At 44.6% G+C, this 23,733-nt stretch overlaps 1 protein-coding gene across 3 annotated transcripts in view; it reads right to left on the bottom strand.

Moving 5' to 3' along the window:
• Window positions 1–1,695: 1,695 nt before the first annotated feature.
• Window positions 1,696–23,733, bottom strand: part of LOC132250758 (calcium-activated chloride channel regulator 1-like) — a 36,521-nt gene continuing 14,483 nt past the window's right edge. For all 3 annotated transcript variants that reach the window (XM_059728023.1, XM_059728024.1, XM_059728025.1), the window contains 8 exons: window positions 21,059–21,283; window positions 19,767–19,944; window positions 16,776–16,882; window positions 16,152–16,376; window positions 13,118–13,388; window positions 10,247–10,411; window positions 4,528–4,761; window positions 1,696–2,954 (listed from right to left, as the gene is read on the bottom strand). In XM_059728023.1, coding sequence (XP_059584006.1) covers window positions 2,566–2,954; window positions 4,528–4,761; window positions 10,247–10,411; window positions 13,118–13,388; window positions 16,152–16,376; window positions 16,776–16,882; window positions 19,767–19,944; window positions 21,059–21,283 — 1,794 coding nt within the window. In that variant the 3' untranslated portion in view covers window positions 1,696–2,565. The remainder of the gene's footprint in view (window positions 2,955–4,527; window positions 4,762–10,246; window positions 10,412–13,117; window positions 13,389–16,151; window positions 16,377–16,775; window positions 16,883–19,766; window positions 19,945–21,058; window positions 21,284–23,733) is intronic.

Raw genomic sequence — 23,733 nt, 5'->3', positions numbered from 1 at the left:
CCTCAGTGTCTCTCTTTGCCCCAGGTGACTATGGGGTGTGGGACCGGTTCTTTCTCAGCGTCTGTTCTGACTTTTTCTTCGAGACATCACCTCCCACAGAGCTGCCTCCACTCCTCTTCTTGACCCTGTGGGTCACTTGGGGATGCCTTCCCCAGTTCAGGCTCTAGGTGCCCTCTAAGGTGGTAACAGAAAAAAGAAAAACAGAAAAAAAAGGAAAAGGGGTTCAGGCCTCAGCCCAACCAACTCATGGATCTGGCATCTGCGGTCATCAGGATCCCTTGACGCCGTCCTCCTTGACCCGGCTGTCATGACAAGCTACGTGTGTATTCCTTTATGGGAGCCGGGACCCTTCTTGTGGGTCCCTGTCCGGCCCCCTGCAGGCAATCCTGTTGTCATGCAACTCGGGGAGCAGCTTTGCCTCCTGTCTTCAGTTTGGCTGCTCTCCCTGTTTTCCTGCCGCCAGCTTTTAAATCAGCTGGGCGGCAGTTTCTGATGACGTCATCTGTCAGTGCCGTTCTCAGCTGCAAATAAAAGTGAATGATGAACCACAGAGATGGCTCTTCTCAGCACGGTGCAGCTTTTCATATGGAAGATAAGTGAGCCCCTTACTTAGGGCTTTTTGTTTTTTTCTTCTGGCAGCTCACCCCTGCCTCGGATCCTGCTATGGGAGGGTGTTCCAGGACCTCCCATTGTGTCCCCCTGGGACATAGGCATTGTGGGGGTTTTTTGGCACTCTGGCCAAAAAATGTTGCATACCCCTGTTGTACTCTTCACCAGACCAGGTGTGAAGGATCACCTGCAAGCAAAATCCTCCTATAGTGGTGACACCGTGATCACTGAGTCAAATGCTGCTAGGTTTCCATTCCATTTTTACTATCAAGAAAAATTTCAAGGATTATTGGTAACTAGAAAAAATGATTAATGCAACAGATAGAATATGTCCAAATGGCCAGATCATCACATAAGAAACCCTTTCATTCCTGCAATATGTTACTGGACATCATTTCACTGGGCTGGATATTATTGAAAAAATCATTTAAAAAAAAGTAGACAAATTCTTCAATCCCTGTGTTCTGACTAGCCAATTGCACGTCAAGAATGATTGGGGTTGTGGGGCAGGAACAGAGGACTGTGTCCAGCTCCAGCTCCCCACCCTATGCTTAGGGTTTGGCCCTGCTCCCCTGTTCCTCTGCCCCCCGCCTCCAAGTCTGGGCCCATTCCCCCCCTCCCGCCACTTCGGGTCCGGTGCCACTTACCCCCCGACCCCTGCTTTGTGGGTCTTCCCAGCCCGCATCCACATGCCTCCCCTCCCCTCTCCCCTCCCTCCCAGCTGTTGGCAGGGTGCAGTGCCAGGGTGCCATAACCACGCCCCCGCTCCCGATCCCCTCCATCCCTCTCCCTCTCTGCTAGCTTTTGTGAGGGTCTGGCAGCTCCGCATCCCCCTGTGCCTGGCCTCGCTCCCACTTCTCATCTGGTTGGAGGTGGGGGAAATGGGCCTGCTTCTCTGCTCCACCCCAATCCATTGCCACAAGCTATGGGAGGGGGAGGCTAGGGCACCCTCCCTCCGCAAGCCCACCCCGCTTGGTTGCCTATGTTCACATTGTCTCCTGGCCAAACATTTTTGGAGCACTCTGATTGGTTGTTTCAGTCAGCCAATCAGAATGCGAATAAAGCATTATGGACAGACAGACGAAGGATTTTATCATATTAGAATGTTGTATAGTCTTTATGTATTAGTCTTGAGCCTACAAGCATTCAGCCTTGGGAGGAACTGTAAACAAGTAAAAAATATCATACTTCTGGATATTACTTAGATATGTTATTAGTCTCCTGCTCTTGCATTCACCATTACCAAAAGAGGTAAAGAACAGCATCACAATGCACCACACAAGGTATATTAAAATAAAAATAGAGCATCTGCTGTATCTGTAAAACCGTTAATGTCTATATTATTGTACATATGTTGCACAGCTCTTTCCAGTCCCCAGTGAAAAAGCAAACAGGCATTTATTACTGCATGTTAAATTCTTGCACAGGAGAGTTCTTCCTGGTTGAAAGAGGATGTTTCCTGTGGAGGAAACTGCATGAATGCCTGTGTGCTCCCAGTTTCTTGAGGAAAAACAGCATTTCTCCCACTAGAAATATAACACCTGTACATGCCCTTAGAAAAACATTATGCTTCAGAAGGCATAATGTAGCAGAAATCTAACAATGTAAGAGTTAAAAAGCCTAGACTATTCTTAGTTGGCTGATATGAATTACTGAGTGAACACGATTTGATATTTAGTATGTAATCTATGTATTGTCTTTGAATCTGAGACATATTGCAAGGCTACAACTAACTAGACAAGAAAGGCACATGAATGGGTATCTGTTTTAAAGTCAATGCAACTAATTCATCAATATATTACAAATATATGTGTCTTTTATGTATTTTGAAAATTATAACTAGAACCTCTAAGGATACATTTCTTCTCAGCTTTCATTTTACAGTTATATTATGCGCTCATGGCTTCCATTGCTCATGGCTTCCATTGCTATTCCATGCCTCTCCTTCCATTTTTCTTATGCAAAATGTGTGGTTGCACCTATAATCATAGACAGAACTACTACAGACCCAGTTGCTATGAGAGGCATTCTTATATTATTAACACCATTATTAGGGTTATTGTTATTCGGAAAAGGATTAGGCAAGGATTGCCTTGGAGGTAAAAACAAGGCAGCTTGTGCTATATTAGATGGTTCTGAGGTCAGGGAGGCATTATCTATGGCACGGATTGCAATATAGATTATGGTACCATTTTCTACTGTCATATTTTCTGGTTTAAATTGAAATGATTCTTTGGTGCCGGCAGGCCGAGGTATCAAACTAGAGGTGTTCACAGAAGTAGCACTCTCAAAGGCCTTCCTTAGGTCCAGGAAACTTTCACTCATTTTTATTATGTACTGCTTAGCTGGAGAAAAAAGTAAATGAAAAAAGAATATGTTAGTGGACATGTTTCAGCTTCTGCACATACAGGATTAGCAAACAGATATGTTCTAATTGGAACTCAGATGATAATCCATTTCTGTCTCAATCACTGGCAAGTCTGTCCAATCGACTACCAACTTTTCTTTCTGAGGAGGCTTGGACAAGATTTGTATTAGAAATTGTCAGGCCCATACCTTAACTGAGTCAAGGCTCTCTTGTTAACTTCTGTTAGACACTTATAGCTCTGTCCAGGCGAAGCAAAAAACTAAACCCAGGAACTGAAGAGTCTTTCGTGTGACAGTGCAGTGCTCAGCTCATGATGCCCACCTCACATGCACTTTGCAAGATTTTCTGTTAGACTAATGTTAGCATTGCTGTGTGAGAAATTTCTCATGCTATACTGTATTATTGTGTGAGAAATTTTTCACTTTTCTCTGGTGAGTCTCCATGTCACAAAAGAGAAAAAGGCAAAGCTGAAAAGAAAGCAAACCCCAAAACAGACAGAAATAAGTCCCTGTAGGTTCCAGCACTCCCACTGTCAATGTAAAGAGACTAAACAACACAATGAAGTGGCTGCTTGATTTTAGGAGATGTTGTTGTAACTGTGTTTGACTTCTCAGATTTTCAGTGCACTAGTACTGTTATTTTTCCAGGGTGGCTTCTGCTATACACTTTTCCACGTTTTATGTTTGATGTGACTTCTAATTATTTTCCCCACAATTTTACACACTATTTCTTCAGAGGATAGAGAAAGGTGCATGATTCATACAGCTCTGCATCACTAGCTAATCCTCTTACTGGAGGATATCTTTCCACTGCTGGCTACCCTACCTATGAAGCTATGTTGAGCTGGAGAAGAAGTAGCAAGGGAGCACGTAGTAGAACCTCAGTTCAGTCCCAGGGTGAGCTGGTTACAAAGAGTTTCAGGGGTGTGTAACGCTAGAGCAGTTCTCTATGTGACTGTCAGTTGCAAGTTCTTTCTGACGTGCTGAGGATTGTATGCGTACCTCAAAAATAGTATAACAAAATTATGGGACCTGGTTACAACATGCATAAGATGCATAAAGTGCGAGGAACCTTAGCCAATTCACATAAGACATAAGCATTACTAAATCCTTGTATTGCTTATGTTTTAAGTGGCTCTTATAACTTTTTATATCAGCAGGTTAAACTGGAGTAGGATTGATCAGCGTGACTGGTGATTATGTTTTTAATTTAATTGTTTTGCTGCTGTTTATAAGAAAGTGTAGGATAGGTCAAATTCATTTTTCATTTTAGGTTAAAAAAGTATCAGGGTTTGGGAACATTCCATGTTTCTCTCTCTTTTCTGTGGAGGATTAGGGAGTGCTACAGTGAATATCATGCTGAACAGAGCAATTTTTTTGGTTATTTGGCCTGATCTATCTTAGCCCAAGTCATAAGATCTAACACATTATGGCCGATGCAAAAGACATAGCTGTTTTTCTCACCTCAGCCTGGTTGGTGTGATCCTGTAATTTCAGCTGGCTGACAAGAAAGCAAAATTTCCACCTTATTGAAACAAAACTTAGACATACCTTGTCCCATGTCAAGGTCTCCCCCTGGAGCTGTCCATGATAAGTGAATGCTTTCATCTTCTATATGAGCCTCCAGATCCATAATTTTACAGGGTGGAAATATATCAGCATATCCTCCTTCCACTCCACTCACTACAATAGAACCTCCTGATGCTGTTCTGCTGAAGCTTCCTAGTTTTGCTTGAATTTCCTCATTATTAACTTCAGGTCTTGGTGCATTCATTTGGATTGTACCTGCCCCCAAGATCATTCATAGCTCATTAGTACAACACTCCAAACTATAACACTTTCTTTTACCCTTAATTTCTTTCCCCTTCCTGTACTTTTTAATTTATCTAATTCAAGATAAGTTCAGGAGTCAGTTAAGTGAAGATAGAAAACCTGGCACAAGATTTAGAAAAAGACAAAAGCAAAATAGATTTTAGAGAAGTTGGAGTAAGAAACAGTGCCAAGTATCATTTAAGATAGGTAGAGTATTATGAAGGTGCCAATGGGTTATGGATGAGATAAGTTTGCTTTGACCAGTATTTTCCTAGATACTGCAGGCAGTAGAAGAAAGTAAATCCCAGGTAACCATTTACTTACTTATTTGCGTGTAAGTTATACGCATTTTTATGTAGACTTTTCTAAACCAATATACTGGCTTCAGAAATTTGCAGGAGAAAAGATTAAATGCAAAAGTTAACATTAATTCAACATTAAGGTTCAGAAATCAGGCACTCAAAAGTTACAACATTCCAAAAGCCATTTTTTTTTTTTTACCAAAATATATTATGCAGTCCTGTTGCAATATTTTACATTGGTAAAAAAATACTAAAGATTGGCCTCAACCAGGAAAATGTGAATAGGAAATTAAACATTTGTGCAATGCAACAGGTCAGGACAGGTCATGCAATTCTGGGAAAGGAGCATAAAATTCTTCATATCCAAACTGTGGGATTGCTAGTTGCCACCATGGAGGTCAGGGGAATGGGGAAAGAGGGAGGCATCTGTAGCTGTACCCCCTCAATAACATGGAAGCAGCAGTTGTGGAGCCAGGAGCTCCTTACTCCCCAAGTACTGCTTCCCTGGCTACCTGGGGCTCCTAACTGAACACCCACTTTTTAAAGGTCAAGGTCTTTAACCCAAAATCGGGAAGCCTTTCATTGATGCTGGTCTTGGGTGTGCAGCTGGGAGCCCCAGCTGAATGCCCATTCACTTAAAGCTCCCTGAGTACCATAAGCCTGACACCCGGGAAAGGCTCCCTGATGTTGGTCTCATAGAGAACTCCTCCATCATTCCTGGAGGAATGCCTCATAAAGAGCTCTTCTATCCCCCACTGCACAGCGCTGGCTTAAAGAGGAACCCACACAGGCAGCAGGGAATGGGAAAGCTCCTTCATCCCAGCTGCTTGCAACAGGTGTCTTTATAAAGCAGCATGTGCAACTGGGGATGTGGAAAGCTGTTCTTACCCCCACTGTACTCACCTATTTAAAGAGTTGCCTGATGCTAGCAGCTGCGGATAAAGGAGTTTTCCTATTCCCTGCTGCCTCTTTAAACCAGCATGTGCAGCTGGGGATAGAAAATGCTTCCCCATCGCAGCTACACATCTGACATCAGGAAAGAGGGAGCAAGGGGCAGCCAGTTTTAGGACCTGGAGCTGCCACCAGCATGATCATGACAATTGAATGGGAGTGGCTTTGTCCTAGGTCCCAAGATTGCCTGTACTGGACCCCAATGCTCAGCTGAGCATTAGGTTTCAGCACCAGGCAGCCCAGGGCCTGGTTCAGTCCCATGGCTTTCCCCTGTCTGAACCTGAGGATTAGGCAGGGGAGGGCTGGGTGCCAGACCCTGGAGCTGTCCCATACCCTGAGGCTCACTGGGACTTGAGTGACTATACACATGCTCTGGGGTAGAGAGGGATGTTTTAATTAGAATGGCTCTCAGGACCTGCTCTAATTACTATGCCTGCGGCATTAGGGTTACCATATGTCCAGGTTTTCCCAGACATGTCCTCATTTTAGGTCCTCTGATTTCTGCCCTGGCAGTTTTTTGAGGTATGAACAACTCTTTGGGGTTTTGCTAGTAAAACTGCATTTCCCGGCTTGCCCTAGTGGCTTGCATGTTTACCAAAGATCCAGGTTTTCTGTTTGTTGTGGAAAAATGAGGTTTTCCTCTTGAAAGAAGGAAACCATAGGTTTCCCTTTGCTGGCTGGCAGCCTTCCAGCCTGCAAGGAGCTTCTTGGTGTGACTGGAGGCAGAGGGCACCATGTACGTCTGTGCGCACACACACATGTGGTCGGCATACTGCAAGACAGGGTGGTGGGAGCAGCCTCAGTAGCTGGATGCAGGTAAGCCTATAGGGGTGGGGGTTGGCTGGCCAGGACTTGGGGCCATTTGTTTGTGGGGCCATTTGTGTTTGGGCTGCGTGTGTGTGTGGCAGGGGGTGTGGAAGGGATGGGTGTGCAGAGGGGAAGGGGGCAGGTGCCTGCTGAAGGAAGGCGTCTGGGTACTGGAGCTACACCAGGGCATGGGGGTGGGAGCGAAGTGCCCACCGTTCCAGTGGGAGAAGGGGGCAGACGGGCCTTCGAGGGTAGTGGGGAGCTGTGCAGCCAGGCCAGTGGGCTGCCTGGTGCCCATGCTGGCAGGGGCGGGGCACCCAGGAGATGCTGCCTGAGGGGGGCCACGGCCAGGCTGCCTAGTGCAACGCAGGAGCCCCAGCTCAGGGTGGGGGATGCCACAGCCCTCCTCTCCTCCCTTCAGCCAAGCTGGGGCCCAACTCACTCGGCCACTGCCTGCAGGAGCCAGAGCCGCCACAGCGCTCCAGCTCAGTCAGGATGGGCACAGCTGGGGGCCTCCTCCAGCAGAGGGAAGGCAAGGGGTGCAGGTTGGGAGTGAGGGGAACTGGCAGGGCTGGGGGGTGCTGTGGCTTGGGAATTAGGGGCGCCAGGAGGGGTGTAGGGCTGTGGGTCGGGAGTGTAAGACATGGGCAGCACCAAGGGGCTGTGAATCGGGAGTGAGAGGCATCAGCATGGCCTGAGTGGGTGGGCAGGGGACTGTGGTTTGAAAGTGAGGGACACCAGCAGTGCCAGGGAAAACAAGGGGATGTGGGTTGGGAGTGAGGGGCAGCAGTACGGACAAGAGACTGTGGGTTGGGAGTAATGGGCACCAGCAGTGCCAGGGGGCTATGAATTGGGAGTAAGGGGCACCAGGGGAGGTGGGGGGCTGTGGGGGTCGGGAGTGAGGGGCAACCCCCTCTTCCCTCAACAGGTGTCCTTTGTTTTGGAACTGGAAATATGGTAGCCCTATGCAGCGTCTCATGTATTCAGTGTGCAGCATTTCAAGATGGCAGCCGGGGTGCTTTAACTAAAGCTTGTTCAACGAAGGCATTCTAATCCGAATGCATCAGAGCACACGTAAACATTCCCTCAGCCTTAAAGATCAGCGGCTGCAGGGTGAGCTTCGTTCAGGTGCTGGGTGCTGGCGAGACCGCATCCTGGTGTGGAGAATCAGCTGATTGTCAGCATTGAGACAAGGGCAGCCCCCAGCCACGTTCCAGACCCAGAGCTGCCCAGGTCTGGATGCTGAAAACCAGCTGACTGTCAGCATCAGGATGATGGGGCATGCCACACATTCAGTTTACAGTGCCATATGAGCCAGCCACAAATAGCTTACACATTTTGAGTAATAGCTTTGTGGCTGATTTGCCATTTCATGATGCCATCAATGAGCATATACTTTCTTTGTTTTTATAAATGGTTAGTTTGTATAAGCGGCTCAATTAACATGTTAACATGGATCCCAGGGGCCAAAATGAACACCGTGATTTAACTTGTGGCATTTCTAGGACATCTGAGTACCTGATTAGGGATGTAAATACCAATTAAATAAATATTTGTTTAATCTGTTGTAATTAGAGCAGATTAAATGATGAATCAGTCAGGCACGGGGATGGAGAACACTGGGCTCCAGCCTGTGGCTCTGCGAAGCCCAGGGGAGAGAGGGGTGCTGAGTCCCAGGCTGGCTCCTGCCCTGCCATGGAAGAGGGCCTGCACCCCCCTGCTCTGAGCAAAGCGGAGTGCCAGGTCCAAAGGAGCCCTGCCAGGCAGGCAGCACAACACAGGAAGCTGCGGGGGCAGGCTGATGTACCAGTCAGTGAGGGGCTGCAGTTACGGGCCGCGGCTTCCCAGGGCCAGCTACAGGAGGGAGGAGGGAGGTGGGAGGCAGGCAGCCAGTGCCAGGCATTACCAGCTGGCTTCAGCCTCTGACATCCTATAAGGGAGGGAGCACTCCCTTCCCCTCTCCTCTTCCCGCTTCCCTCCTTCTCACTCCTCTCTCCCTCCCTCCCTTTCTCCATGTAGCCTAGCTTTTAGGTATTAGTTACCCCTCCTCTCTCACCTCCTCACACCTCTCTCCCTCCCTCCTGTCCTTCCACCTTCCAGTTCCACTTGCTTATCACTGAACTGATTGGTTAAACAATAAATAATGTAATCGTTCATATCCCTATACCCAATATCTCAAATTTAAAGAGTGTTTCTTACTCATCAGAACTGCTCCTTCTATTTATCTAGAGTAATAGCTGCTAAATTAAGTGGCAAAATATAAATTTGGCGAGTTGTTGTTTCTTTACCCCCCAAAAAAGGTTTCAACTAAGTTCCATCTGCAGGTCCCACTGTGGGATTCCCCCGTCTTCACATTGTGCCCTTGATTAAACTTATGCAGTTCCAGCACAGGTTATAGGATTTCAAAGCTGTAACTGAGGGTGGGATTTGGCCTACACGTTCTGGTGCTAATATATAACCCAGAAAGGACATACTATATTTATTCACATACCACTTGCACCTTCCACCTCCAACCCGCCCCCCCCCAAAAAAAATTAGCCCTTCAAAATTGGAGTGCATATTTTAAATGAGGAAGCTGATTTCCATGCCAGAATGGAGGCATGGGGATGTTGGAATGGCTGTCAGGACCTGGCTCCATAGTGAGCTCCTAGTTGCATAGAGAAGGGGCAGAGCTCACTACTCAGCATCACTCACACCCTCCTTGCAAGCTCCACAACTGAGGATTAACCCTGTCACAGCAACTGGTGAATTGGCTCAGCAGCACTCAGTTCACCAGTGGCTGTGCCATAACAACTGCTATATGACAGGGTTCAAACTTCAGCTGCAGGGTTTGCAAGGGGAGTGTGGTAGTGAAGAGTACAGCCTGTGCTCCATGCAGCCAGCAAGCTTTATCTGTCACAGCCATTGCTAATTCAGTCAACTGAGACTCAGCAAGTAGAGAACTCAGGACAGGAGTTTTATGAATCCTTTTATAAATCTCTCTTCAAATAAAGTTTTATTTTAATTAACACTTTTGTACTCAACCTCTCCACCCTGAGTATTTAAGTCAAAACAGAATTTAAAAGTTCTTCATCTGATTAAATATAGATTTTAAATTATTTTCATGTTCAAGCTTCTTGGTGTTCATGGGTCCCATAGAGTACTGTATTTTTTATTACAGTATTTCTATAATAAAGTAAATCGTTCTTATTAAATTATTGCACACAGTGCTCAAGCTTAGTAAAATAATGTACTTCCAGTTATTCTTTTCGAAAAGTATGAATGTTAGTCAAAAAGTTAATATAACAGATCTTAAGCTTTAAAAAAAATTACTGTTAAAGTAAATTAGCACCCATCAGCCATCATTTGCACACACAAATCCACACCAAGTATTTTAAAACTTTTTAAAGTGCCCTTACCGTTCTCTATGTAGCCTGGCACATACAAGGCTCGACTTTGTCTCGTGCCCAATCTGACAGTTTTATCTTTTCCATGGACACGAACTTTCAAGTTGTATCTACCATTTGCCTGTGAAGATGTGAAGAACCTGGAATAGATTCCATCATTCTTGGCAACATCAGCACCTTGGCATAAAATGTTAAAAGTTAACATCCAAATCCAGTTACCTTTTGGTAAGCAACGTCATTTAGGCTGTTCAGTACTTGAGCACAAGTGTGCTGCTGTTATTGGAGTCAATTATCGTTTCAATGAGGACATCAATGAAAACTGCATCATCTCTTGTGATAATTTAGGATTAATATATATTCATCTCAGGATAACAATGTAGCATTCAAACTAGGGATGTGAGCAGCTAACCAATCGGTGAACAGATCAGCTTAGTGATAACTGGTTCTAGTTTACTGGTTATCATTTAGCCTGGGTCCGGGTGCTGGAAGGGAAGCCCTGTGTTGCTCCAGCAGGACCTGGAAGGTGGCAGGGCAGGAGGGAAGGAGGGAGGGAGTGGGGAGAGGAGAGGGAAAGGGCAACTAACAACCTAGTAGCTAGGCTGAGTGGAGGGGAGGGGAGGGAAGGGGCTCCCCCTTCTCTCCCTTGCACTGCGCCAGCAGCTGCAGGGGACTGGTACAGCCCATTCCTGGTTGCTGCCTGCCTGGCAGGGCTATGCTGCTTGCCTCCTCCTCTCTCTCAGTGTTGCCAGGTGTACAATAACGATCATGTTTATACACTAATTTCAATGTATGATCAATAATAGTGAAAGTATTCAAAGTGTATGATAACTTTTGAGGCAGTTAATTGGTACAGTATATGCAAAACCCAAGTTGCTCTCAGGGACTCTTAATTAACTCTTGAATTTCCTATCAGCACTTTCTAACAACTGCTTACTTTAATATAAGGGCATGCTTCAACTTTGATAACTCTGTTCTCACTCACTCACTCGGAGTTATAGTGAGCAATCGAAAGTAAATAAGAAGAAGACTTATTTGCATATTTATTTGCATATTTTTCAGTGTATGATAGTTTTTCAAATACGGTAATTTTGAGCTTCCAATATGATACTTTCAGATTTAATACCTGGCAATTCTGTCCCTCCTGCACTGCTGCAGGTAGCTCCAGGAAGCCATGGGTAAGTGGCTGCAGCCCTTTGCTGGTGCTGCTGCCCATGGCTTCTTGGGTGGTGGCAGGCAGCAAGCCCTGCCAGGCAGGCAGCACTGCCCAGGCTCTGGCCAGCAAGGGGCCAGATCCTATAGCGCACAGGAGAGGGGAAGGAAAACTTAGGCACTGGCAGCTCCTCCCCATGGCAGCTCCACCCTGCACTGCTACAGCTGGCCCCGGGAAGCCGCATGATGGTGGCTGCAGCCCCTTGGGCTTCCTGGCTTATGCTGCCTGCCTGGTGGGGCTTGTTTCGCCCTGGACTGCTCTGGCCAGGTGGGTGCAGCCCTTCCTCCACGGCAGGGCAAGGTGGAGGTAAGTGGATGCAGGGTGACTCCCCTGAGTCTACAGGTCAACCTCATGGTGTACCCTGCCTGCCCCATCTGCACCTGGAATGGACTGAGAGAGGACCCACCTACCTCCCCCTTTGTGAGGCGCAGCCCGGGGGAGCTGCTGAGTCCCCACTGGACCTTGAGGGGCTGGAAGAGCCCTGCTTGTGCTGGGCTGGCTAGGGGTGCCTTGCAGGCCAGGCCGGAGCAGCACCACATGGGCCAGGCCAGGGGTTGCCATATTGATTATGCAGTTCAGCAGTCAATTCAGCAGCAAGTGTGACAGGGTTAAACTTTAGACCCAGAGCTTGCAAGCAGAGAGCAAGTGATGTTTAAAAGTGACCTCTGATCCTCCTGTATTTGACCTTGGTTAAAACATGCACCCCATTTTGGAGGGTTAATATTTGAGGAAAACATGCATGCAGTATGTGAGTAAATGTGGCAAAGCTCCTTAAAGTTGAGATACTATCAGAATATCGGGCTGTGGGAATGAGCAGGCCTGCAGGATGATACTTTATCTCTAAGCTTATGTTTACATCTCAGTCAGAGCTCGGACTCTAGATGTTTGGGCACATCTGTGCAAAGCTAGCACTTTAGCCAGTGTGGGCTAACCCACCAAACATTTACTCAGCTCCTTTATTGGCCTTTGCAGCCCATTCTAAGCTCTGTATCATTGCAGTTACACTGTTAACGGTTGAACCCCAGGGCTATGCATTTAAATTGCACTGCATCTCTAGATACCATGTCTGTGAAAGAGAGAATGATAAATTATTTAATGCCAGCTGGCAGAGGAGCTATGGTTAACATTTTAGTTGGTGAAGGGTAGGTTAAAATTAGGGCTTCAGCCAAGATTCACAGGGCATGGTACAAACTATAGAAACAGACTCTCTTTTCTTGTTCTGTCTCCTCAAGGGCACATATATTTACACAAGGTCTGAGAAAGAATTAGGCTGAATCATAGTTTACATGTGTCTCTACCTTCTTTTGTCCCTGCATGGTTACTTGCATCATGGGTAACAGCACAAGAGGGGAAGCAGGCATTGCATTGCCAGTTTGCCCCTCCTTGTGTACAGGTTCTCTTTCCTCCTCCCACAACACTCAGGGCAGCTGTCAGTATATTGGGGTACATAGTCTACAGCAGCTTAGACACCAACCAGTTTATGGTCACTGTAATGCGATGGGGATGACTAGAGTCATTTTCTTCTTTTGGAACCCCTTACCCCGGGCTCGTTACATGGCCGACTCCTTTGTGAAAGTCTGCAAGTAGCATGCAGTAGATTCTAAAAGGTAGAACGCAGACAGGGAGAATGCAAATGTCTAAATAAAAAGCAAAGACATTTATTAAAAAATTACCTGAGCCATTGTCAAGAAGTTCCAAATCTACTGCAGTTCCAGCCTGAGTTTCAACAGTGGCTATCACAGTTGCACCAAGAACAGGAGAAGACCCTTGGCTAACTTCTGCATAAATAACCATTGGACTAGGGAAACGGTTTGTATCCTTATTCATGTGAGCTCTCACAGTTACTGGAGGCACATCCAAGGATGCCGCTCGAGAGGTTACTGTCAGTGTTATAACTTGAGGGGCTGTATTTGTATTTTGAATCTGATAATGCCAGTCTCCCCACTGCAAATCAAATATAAAAATAATTTGTTTATTATAAGAATACAATATAATATGAGGAGCCTTGTTCCTATTATCTAATAATTTATTATATTAGATAAAATGTGATTTTTCAGTGGCATAAAGAGCAATTAGGGCAGGGGTGGGCAATTATTTTGGCTGGTGGGCTGCTTAACGAATTTTGGTGAGCTGTTGTGGGCAACACACAGTCTTCCAGAAGATACAATTTTAACATATTACAGATGAAAACCAGATCTTATATTAAAAGTCAGACATCTATTATAACATTTAAATTTTATTTCAAAAATAATTTTTGTCTTGATTTATGTTTTTTGAGGAGTATATATAGAGACTATTGCATACTAGCTCAAAATAAAGTCATATTTATGTATATTCTGTGGGCTGGTGGGGTGTGTGGTGGGGCTGGGGGAGGTGTGCAATTGTGCATGGTCCCGGGAGCTGCTTGGTGGTGGGCAGAGGGAGAGGGTGTCAGGGGGCATGTGCAACACAGCTCACTTAGGTGGTGCAGGTGGAGTTTGCCTCCCACCTCATTTGGCCTGTGGCTGCCCCCACGGCGCTCCACATGGGGTGAGCCCCACCCACTCCTGCCCAGGGCAGCCCACACCATGGTCCCACCTGCACCCGTTCTGCATTCATCAATGGCCCTGGGCCCAGCCAGTGCACACAGCTTCCCAGTGGGGTAACTCTCATTGCTACTGCAGCCACCTGGGTACTGCTCAGCTCGCCCTGCCTCCAGCGGCAGTGGCTGCTCCTGCTTCTGCCCTAGGAGCAGGTAGCATGGGGAAGCAGCGGTAGCAGTGGGGACACATGCCCAGCCAGGTGGGGAAGAAGCTGCAGCTGGGCAGCTCCTGCCCCAGCACGCAGGGCTCAGCTCCCGGCTGCCTTCCACCTTCTCTGCCCACCCACGGTTGGCTTCTCATTGCTCTGAGCATGTGGAATGAGTAGAAGGTGGCCTGGAGCTGGAGTCCCACACACTGGGGCAGAAGCCACCTAGCTGTAGTTTCCCCCCCTACCTGTCTGGGCATGTGGTGCCCAGCCCGCAACCCTACATCTGCCACCACTTCTCAGAGTGGCATAGCAGGGGCAAGGGCAGGGGCAGGAGGAGCCAGTGGAAGCAGGGGAGCGGGCAGAGTGGGGCCTGGGGAGCTGAGCAGTACCTGGACGTCCGCAGCAGCAGGAGTAGCAGCTTTGCTGAGAAGCTGTGTGCAGTGGCTGGTCCTAGGGCTGGGGCTGTCAGTAGGTGTGTTTGGGAACGTGGTTTGGGCTCACCTGGGCAGAAGTGGGTGGGGATCAGTCCCCTGCAGAGGCAGCTGCAGGCTGGATGCAATCAACTGGCAGCTGGATCCAGCTCACAGGCCATATTTTGCCCGCCCATGAGTGCCCCGCATCAATACAAGGCAATAGCTGAGATAATCTGGATACCTTAACTAGAATTGTTCTCACATTCAAACGTTCAGATTACTTTTAAAGTTAAATTTACAGCTGAATTTTGGGGTATTAGGAATTCTATCATTGTTGGAACCACATGTGCTCTTGAGTTACTGATGTGAACGCTCAGCCTTAACTTCAGCTCAGTGCAGGGTGTTGTGTGGAAATCTTATATCACAAATGTCTCATTGCAGATCCAAAGGTGGGAGTATGGGCCTGGCTCCACATTTGTACCTATCAGTGAAGTTACACATTACACTTAGACCATACTAAGACCACTTAAAAAGGGAGCATCCCCACTTTAAACTCAGGAGCCTGTGCTAAGTGTGCTCTGAGTGTTTCAAAGTTGGGTCACTTCAAGCAAGGATTAACTCTGGTCCATGCTACTTAGCTTATGGTAGAGTAACTTCATTCTGCTCCACAGAGAGAAAATGAGCAAGTTGCAGTTGCTGTCCTCTGGCATCTCAGGATGCCCCATTCCTAGCCCTCCCTCGCCCCCCAGCAGGGATAGAGCCAGATGTCTGCCAGCCCTCACCTGATAAGTCAGAGCTGTGCTGACAAGAAACAATATTAACCCTTAACATACCACATATTCTAGCTCACCACATATTCTAGCTTTAACACATCTTAACATTCGACAGATTTAATATGGTGTAAGTGTAATGTGTAACTTTATCCTTTAGGCTGTCCCTCTTCTTCTGTAGACTCGTCTGTAAATCAGCATCTTCTTGTTCAGGCTGGGAAGTCAAAGGCAATCAAATATGATGTTAGCCATACCACTCCCTCGTGTCAGTAGGCACGTCTACATAAGACGCTATGGTGCCATAGCATCTTTTGGCAAAAACCATGACGCTGCCGCTACGTCATCATAGCAGCGCACTCCCTCATTACAGTGCATTGCTATGGCGACATAGCAGCCAAAAATAACTGTGTGTGGCCAGCATGGCATGGTATAGGCTGTTACTGTCTGTCTGCTGTCTTTTAGTACTGCAAATGTTAGTACTAAATGATGGTGCAATAACAAGGGTGCGGTACAGCCACATTTAGACACACCCAGTGATTACAGAAACTGGTTTGCCTTAACCACACTAGCCTGATGAGTTACCTAGGATGGGGTAAATTTTTTTGACAGCATATTATAAATGTGTAGGTGACATGTACATAAAGGTTAATTTCTGCAGAAGGTTTGCAAAGCAAAAGAAAGGTGAAGCTGGTGGTTTTCATATTGCTTTTTTACTTGTAAAAATAGCACATACGCTTTACTTCACGAAAGATAGTATAGTGTACAGACACAAAAAGAGAGAACATGCACTTTACCTCTGCGGTGTCTGCTATAGTGAGTCGAGCTGTTTTGGGGTTTGCAGTACTAGTGGTAAAGTTAATATTTTTATACTGTTTTCCTTTAGGGTCCTTGAGGAAAATGCTTGGTAAAGACCCACTGCACGTAACTACGAAGAAGGTATCATTTCCTACAGTGCTGTCAACAGTCACTGACCCATTCATCCACTGACTAACTGCAACTTGGAGAGCTTGGCTTTCAAGCTGTCAGACAAATGAAATATGATTTATGGTTAGATAACAGGTAAATACTTAAAATACAACTAATTTTCCTCTTATGAGGATGAACAACTCTGATATTATGGCAATTCAGTGGATACTCTGGGTGGGGAGGCTTTGTGCCACTGCTGGAGAAGGGAGCCAGGGTAATATTAATACTATAACAGCACTTCTGTGAGCAGATCCCACGTTCTGCACAGAACTGAGTCCTGTGAAGAAGGCAGAAGGTTTGTACTGTTGCTGTCTCCATGCCCAAGGGAAGCCAGCAGGACTGATAGAGCCACCACACAGTGCAGGAGTTAGGATTACCAGTGATAAAAATGTCTCCTAATTGCCCTGTAACTGCTTTATAATGGGAGGCAAAACAAACTTTGAAACTCAGACCTGAATAGATTGTTGAGAAATATTTCCAGTTCCTGATGAAATCCCACTGAATGCATCAATTAGACTACTGGATTCCAGGGCGTCTGTAGCAGAATACTGCAAACCTCCTGAAATGCAAGTGTTAAAATGATCAGAACAGGAACTTAACTATAGGAATTAATATATCTTTGCTGTGAGCCTTGTGCTTAAAATGGTACTCCATTTAGAATGTCCATCTAATTAATTTTCAGTTTGTGAATGTATTGCCTTCCATGCATGCTTTGTGGGAATGATGGTCTGGAATCCATTGAAGTGGGCACTTGGGTCAGCACCCCTGATCTGGGCAATCTTCTTAACCAGATTTCATATGGCTTGATCTGACAGGATGTTTATGTTGTTACATGTCATCGGGTACAGTTCTCTCTCATTTCTAAGCTGTTTTTGATAATTTTGGACTCTGACACATGTCATTCCCACCAAGTGAAATTTTGCTGTGAAAAGCATCTCAATATAAATGACATGGTTGAATTCTATGAATAGTTCTTCTTAGTGTGATGTAGCTCATATCCAGTTAGTTTTTTATTATCCCAGGGGAGTTCCATTACCAGTGGGTTACAGAAGGATGCTCCTTCCTGCTTGACTTCCTGCAGGCCCCCTGATTCTTGCACTCTTGACTATCCATTGCCCCAGCTTCAACAGAAAGGAGGGAAGTTTTCCCCACTCAGTTTGTTCTGTAGTGTGGCAGTTAATGCACTGAAAGTGCATTTGAATACTCTGAGGTTGAGGAAGGCTTATAACTAGGCACCTACTTAAGTCATGGCAAGACAAAGCCATTTTTGTAGCTTGCTCATGGCACAAAGGGCCAATTTCACAGGCATTTCCTGGTGCCCCTGCCCCTCACTGCTCATTGGCAGATAGGCTCCGCCATTTCCAGAGATAGTCAGTGAGACTCAAGCTCATGAGTGTGGCTGCAGGGATTACTGTGTTATCTAAGTATTGTGGTGAGTTCTGGGAGACTCTAAAACAGTATATTATATGAATAATATGCTGTGGGGTTTGGGGATTGATTTTGCGGGAAATCCAAGCTGACAGAGTACTTCCTGGTGACTGCAGATACCTCCAGTTTTTCCTGGTTTCTGCCAATTAAGGAGGTCCCTGCTTATAACTCAGGTGGCCCACTTGCTGGCCAAGTGGTCAAAGCACTAAGTCATTGTGTTACAGGAAGCAGCACCATTACCAATGATCTGGAGCTGAATTTAGTGTGCATTAGATATGCTTGAAGCATGGTAAGTAGATCAGATCTCTTCACAGACTTAGGTGCTTCCCAGCACCAAACTGAATTCTACAAAACTTAGGCAGAATGTAGACTGTGAAGAGATCAAACTGGATCACTTCTCAGCATGCTCTGAAGCCCAAGTGTAGGTGCACTGGAAACTTTCTAGTCCAAACTGGAGGCACCACCTCAATTTGTGGTTTGTGGAGCAGGCCCAATCTGGATTACTTAGTAGAAGTTATTCACTAAAATTCTGCCTGTCTTGCTTGGGTACCTATGGGACCAAACTGGATCAGGCCCTCAGTGAACATTTCTGTAATGGTACGCAGACCAGAAAAAGTTATCCTGCATCCCACCGTCCCAATAGATATTTTGCTTTATGACAGTACCCAGGAATACAAACTTGAGTCACTAAAGCAAACAGACATGACTGAACAGACATTCTGAGGGATAGCCAACATGACTTAGTTGCGGGTAGGACTTGCCTGACCAATCTCATTTCCTTCTGTGACCGGGTGATACATCACCTGGACAAAGACGACGACGTTAGTATCATATATTTGGACTTCAAAAAAGCCTTTGAAGCCTCCTCATGGCAAAATTGGGGAACTGCAGACTCAACATCATTATGGTGCAATGTCTGGGGAACTGGCTTGGAGATCAGACCCAGAGAGTAGTAGCTGATGAAACCGAATCAACATGTTGCATAGTGGACTGGCTAAGTTTGCTGATGACACCAAACTATGGGGAAGTGTAGGCACACTTGAGGATAGTCTGGTGATCCAGGCTGATCTCAACAGGCTCACAAGGTGGCTAATGAAAACCTGATGGCATTCAACATGGAGAAATGCAAGATGCTCCACCTCCAGAGAAAAAACCTACGTCACACTTATAGGCTCAGCAGTGCTACACTTGCTAGTACCATGACTGAAAGAGACTCGGGGGTCATGATTGATCACAAGATGAATATGAGCCACCAATGCAATACTGCAGCTGGCAAAGCAAACAAAACTCGGGCTTGCATCTATTACTGCATCTCAAGAAAGACCCAGCAAGTCACCCTCCTGCTATACTCAGCCTTGGTGAGGCTGCAGCTGGACTGCTGCATCCAATTTTGGGCTCCGTAATTCAGAAAGGATTTGGAGAAGCATGAAAGAGTCTAAAGGAGAGCCACAGACATAATCAGAGGGCAAGAGAGCAGGTCTTATCAAGAGAGGCTGAGAGCCATGGGACTCTTCAGCCCGGAGAAGCGTAGGCTCAGGGGTGACTTTGTAGAATAAGAAAGCAGCATTTATATGCAATCACACACTACATGGAGTTAAACTGAGTCTAAATTAAACATGGAATTAAACTGAGTCTAAAATAACACAAGAAATTCCCACTGCAGCATCATACAGCATCCACATGGTTTCCCTTAAAATGGCAGACCTAACCATCTTGGCATAGTGCTTACAGACTCCTTACACACTGTGCTTATCTTCTATTTAAAGAAACATGTAACTATAGAAATATCACGTCTTTACATAGTAAGGTGTTACCACTTAACTACTTTTTAAATAGAAGCAAGTAAAACAAAATATTCCCTTTATTCAGGTAAGAATTAATATACTACAGGTGAGCCTTGAATACGGTAACTAAGTTCATTTTCTTTCCACATTTCAAGCTAAAATGTGCTTTGCTTTTGCATTTCATCACTAAGATATGCCTGCCAAAGCAGAATTCATTAGAAAAGTATTTACCTGTCATTTTCGAAAATTGTTCTAGTTCCGGGGCTGCCTGTGGCCCTAAAGCAATGGTGTGAACGATTGATCCACTCCTTCTCACCTCCTCAAGGCAATTGCTCATACTAGTGTCTTCTCCATCTGTCAGTAGCACAATTTCAGACCCATCTGTATTTGAGAACTTTGTCTTAATCACCTAAATTGCGAAGAGGATCCACAGCATTAGCAGTGGAACGTCATTGGTAACATCAGCTTCCCTAACAGTTAACATGTGAGTTAAGGAAAATTATCCTAATAGTTAATTAAGGGCAAAGCCTCAACACATTTTTAATATAAATATAGCAGAGCCTGGCTAATTTCTGCTCTTCTGAACATTCATGGCAAATAATCTGTTGTCTACAATAGTAGCAGAGTCCCTGAATCAATGGCAGGGATATGTCACTGAATCTTTTCACTGTCAGTTTCCTCAAATGCTAAAGCCAATATAGGAAACAACCCTTTTCCAATGTTGGCATGCTTTGAAAGGACAGAACTAAGATATAATGTTTGAAAAATATCATCTGCTGATAAACTGACAAGATGTTAAAAGTAACTGACATACTTCATAGAAAGTTAAAGCCAGAACAGACCATTAAAATCATTTTGGCTAACGTTTTTCATAGTCAGGCCACAGAAGCTCATTCAGTAACTCAAATCAAATCCATAATTTTTGTTTTTAGCTATTGTATAACGTTTAGAAAGCTGTCCAGGCTTGATTTTAGGATTTTGAAACTACTATATGTCTACATAGCGCCACCCTGTGATACATAAGGTTAACTATGTTAGCTCTAAAAGTCCTAGGATGAGGACCAAGATGAACAGGGTGCCTGGATTAATGGAGTGCATTGTGCCTTGCAGATATCCTCTGAGTGACAGAGAATGTGCCACACAATTAAGTTTTCATAGTGCCCCCGTCATGTTTCTCATCACTGGTACTGTACTTCCGGTCTGAATCTGTGTGGCTTCTGTTTCCAGTCAGTGGAACTATTCATACCTTTGTTGGTTAGATTAGAGAGAAATCATCCTTTTCTTCCCCATGTATGTTATTAAAGAGGCATTTTTTAACTTTGTCTTTGCTAAACTACATGCACTGGGCTTCTTAAGTCATGTCATGATTTTCCAAGTCATGATTTTCCATGTCATGATTTTCATAACTTGTCATGATTTTCCAAGTTCTGAATCATTCTTATTTCTCTTGGTCCATTGCCTATCCACCAATATCTCTAATTCTGTTACTGTATTCCCAGGTAAAGCCCCCCAACATTCTTCACCTGAAATCCTTGCTGTACGCCTGCACAGATGTTAGTTCCTCCATCAGCTCTTGTAGGCAGGTATTTGATAAGGTTCTGGCGCACATTTTCACTGACTATTTGTTGTAGGTTAGTTTGAACTGTTGCTGAAGATGAGAAAGTGACAATTCCAGCCCAGGAACTGATTTCAATAATCTGCAGCAGGAATGTCTCTGCAGCCTGATGGAGCCGTGTAATCCGATTATGCTGTATGTGATGAAAAGAACATACTTAGAACTGTCAGAGCTATTCGGGGAGAAGATACTGAATAAGAACTATTGCTCCTGAGCTGTTGTTCAGTTGATAATGATCAATCAAAATGTTTCTGATAAAAAGTACATATGAGATTTGGAAGGAAATATGGAAAATTAGACAAATGCCCATATCTCAGTATCACCAACTATCCTGTACATTATCTAAATGTCTGTTCATAGCATTCCTAGTAAACATTTTCAGCTTCCATATTTATTTTGGTAAAATGATTGCAGACCTGAAGAATTATGCCATCACACATGTGGATTAGGCTAGTTTTCTGTTTTATAGGTATACATGCCTTGAAAACATGGTCAGTTTTAGTGTATGTCATGATTTTGAATGCAAGTATTTGAACAGATTACTGAAACCCCAAAAAGGAGAAAATTTGCTCTGAAAAATATTTCTTCCTACATCCAGCTAACTGCTATTATTCTTGACCTATTTAAGAATTCTCTTCTTGTCCTGCATTACGCTTAGATATGATGGGTTAGTCTAGCTGTAACTCTTACTGGGATATTTTGTCCTTTAATAGTTTGGAGGTGAATTTGATGTCAATAAGAGTAAAATGCTTGTAGCACTAGTCTATGCGTGAATTCCTGTGCTGTTCTGTCATTGTACTTCCACCACTCCTATTCCAGCCTTATAGTCTTCCAGACTGAAAAATGTCAGTTGTCAGGATGTTTTCTTTCATGATCAGGACAGAAGATCACATTAAATGAATAACTTTTGGTGAATAATATAACTGTAAGTAGTGTATCACTATATTGTAATTGTACAGTTATGCTAAGGCCTGAAGCCAACTCTTTCCAAAACATCATATTGCTACTATTAATAATGGCACACAGAAACAGGGTGCTTATAAACTTTTAGACCCTTGTATAGTACACATATCAAGCAAGAGAGGAAGATTACTGGCATATTCAGTTTGGAAGGGATCAGTTAATGGTGACCCATGTGTATACCAAATATAAAGAGAACTCCCTTGTTTTACTTCTGAGAGCTCTTTCCAGCAGCAACTCTTAAGTCTTAAATAGTTTGTTAAACTGGCTAGAAATCATTTGAACTCATTGACCAATTGTTAATCCCTAAGCATCAACATATTTTTGAAAGGTGAATATATAGGTTAATTTAAATACAATACCTGTTGGTGGGTTAGAATATAAGAATACATTCCAAGAGGTGAAATAATGGCAAATGAAAAAAGCAAAAATACTTGATAAAAAAATTAATACTTATGCAGATCCAATGAATAACATTTCTATGTATGCTTTACATTATTTACATACATACAAGTATATGCTTAAATTTAGGGTATTAATTATGATCCATGTCTCTTTAAATACCCTCTTCTAAGACTCGAGTGACCTTCAGTGGCATATACAAATAGAAAGTTATGCTAAATTTTAAAAAACTCATTAAGAAAACATTGCCCTGGATAAATAATACCACATTATGATAACCCACATTTCTCCATTCCTAAGCATGGCACAAAGATGAAGGTTAAATATTTCATTATTTTGATACATACAAATTAAATCTTGAGGTTGAAAATTATTTTAGAAAGAAACATTCTGGAAACACATCATGAAACTCGTATCTCTATATTTTCTTTATTGGTGGAAGTAAATTACTCTGGTGGTTTATATGAAATGAAAATAAAGAAGTACAATGTATTAAAAACTTTTATCTTGAAAGAGAAAATGGACTAAATCTGGCCACTCCGTCTTAGCAGTTAGTAGCCTTCATACACTTCTTTTTATCAGTTCCTAATTTTGCATAACATGGGGCACTGACAGAAGTGACAATTTGCACTTGATCTGGCCTCAGAAAGCAGTTTATAGCTGTGACCAAACACAAGTGCATGGCTGCAGACCGCTTAAAAAATGGCCGATTGGGTGAAAATCTCTCCCCTCATTGAATGAGGGGTCTGATGAAGATATTGCAAAACACATCCTCTTCTGTAACCTCTGTCTGTGCTGCCTGCCAGCCTCGAGCTGTTTTCAGAATGGGAGGGCAGAAACTAAGTCGAGGGAGTTTGGTCTGGGGTTTTCTCAGCCCCCACTGCAGGGTGGGAGAAGGTGTATTGGAGCCTTCCCCTCTCCCCCCTTCTCCCACCATGGGGCTCCTATTCACCCACCCTACCCTTCAGCACCAGCTGGGGATCCCCAAGAATGAGCTCCCTCTGCTGCCTTTCCCCCCTGCTAATTGGGTCATCAAAGTTGAAGAATTTCTTTATTTCAAAGTGAGCAGTGATAAGGAGGTGCTGACAGCGAACCCAAAAATCAGTTAAGACTCCCTGGGAATGACTTGGGTTATGCATATGCTGCATGAATTAGCTGGCTCAAGTATTAATGTACTTGTTGAACACTTTTACCGTTGTTGATTGTACAGCATACAAGGGT

This window comes from Alligator mississippiensis, chromosome 5 (assembly GCF_030867095.1).
Source record: "Alligator mississippiensis isolate rAllMis1 chromosome 5, rAllMis1, whole genome shotgun sequence".
In the NCBI taxonomy this organism is placed as follows: Eukaryota; Metazoa; Chordata; order Crocodylia; family Alligatoridae; genus Alligator; species Alligator mississippiensis.
Note: the sequence above shows the minus strand (reverse complement) of the source record. Positions and strands in the feature narration are given on the sequence as shown.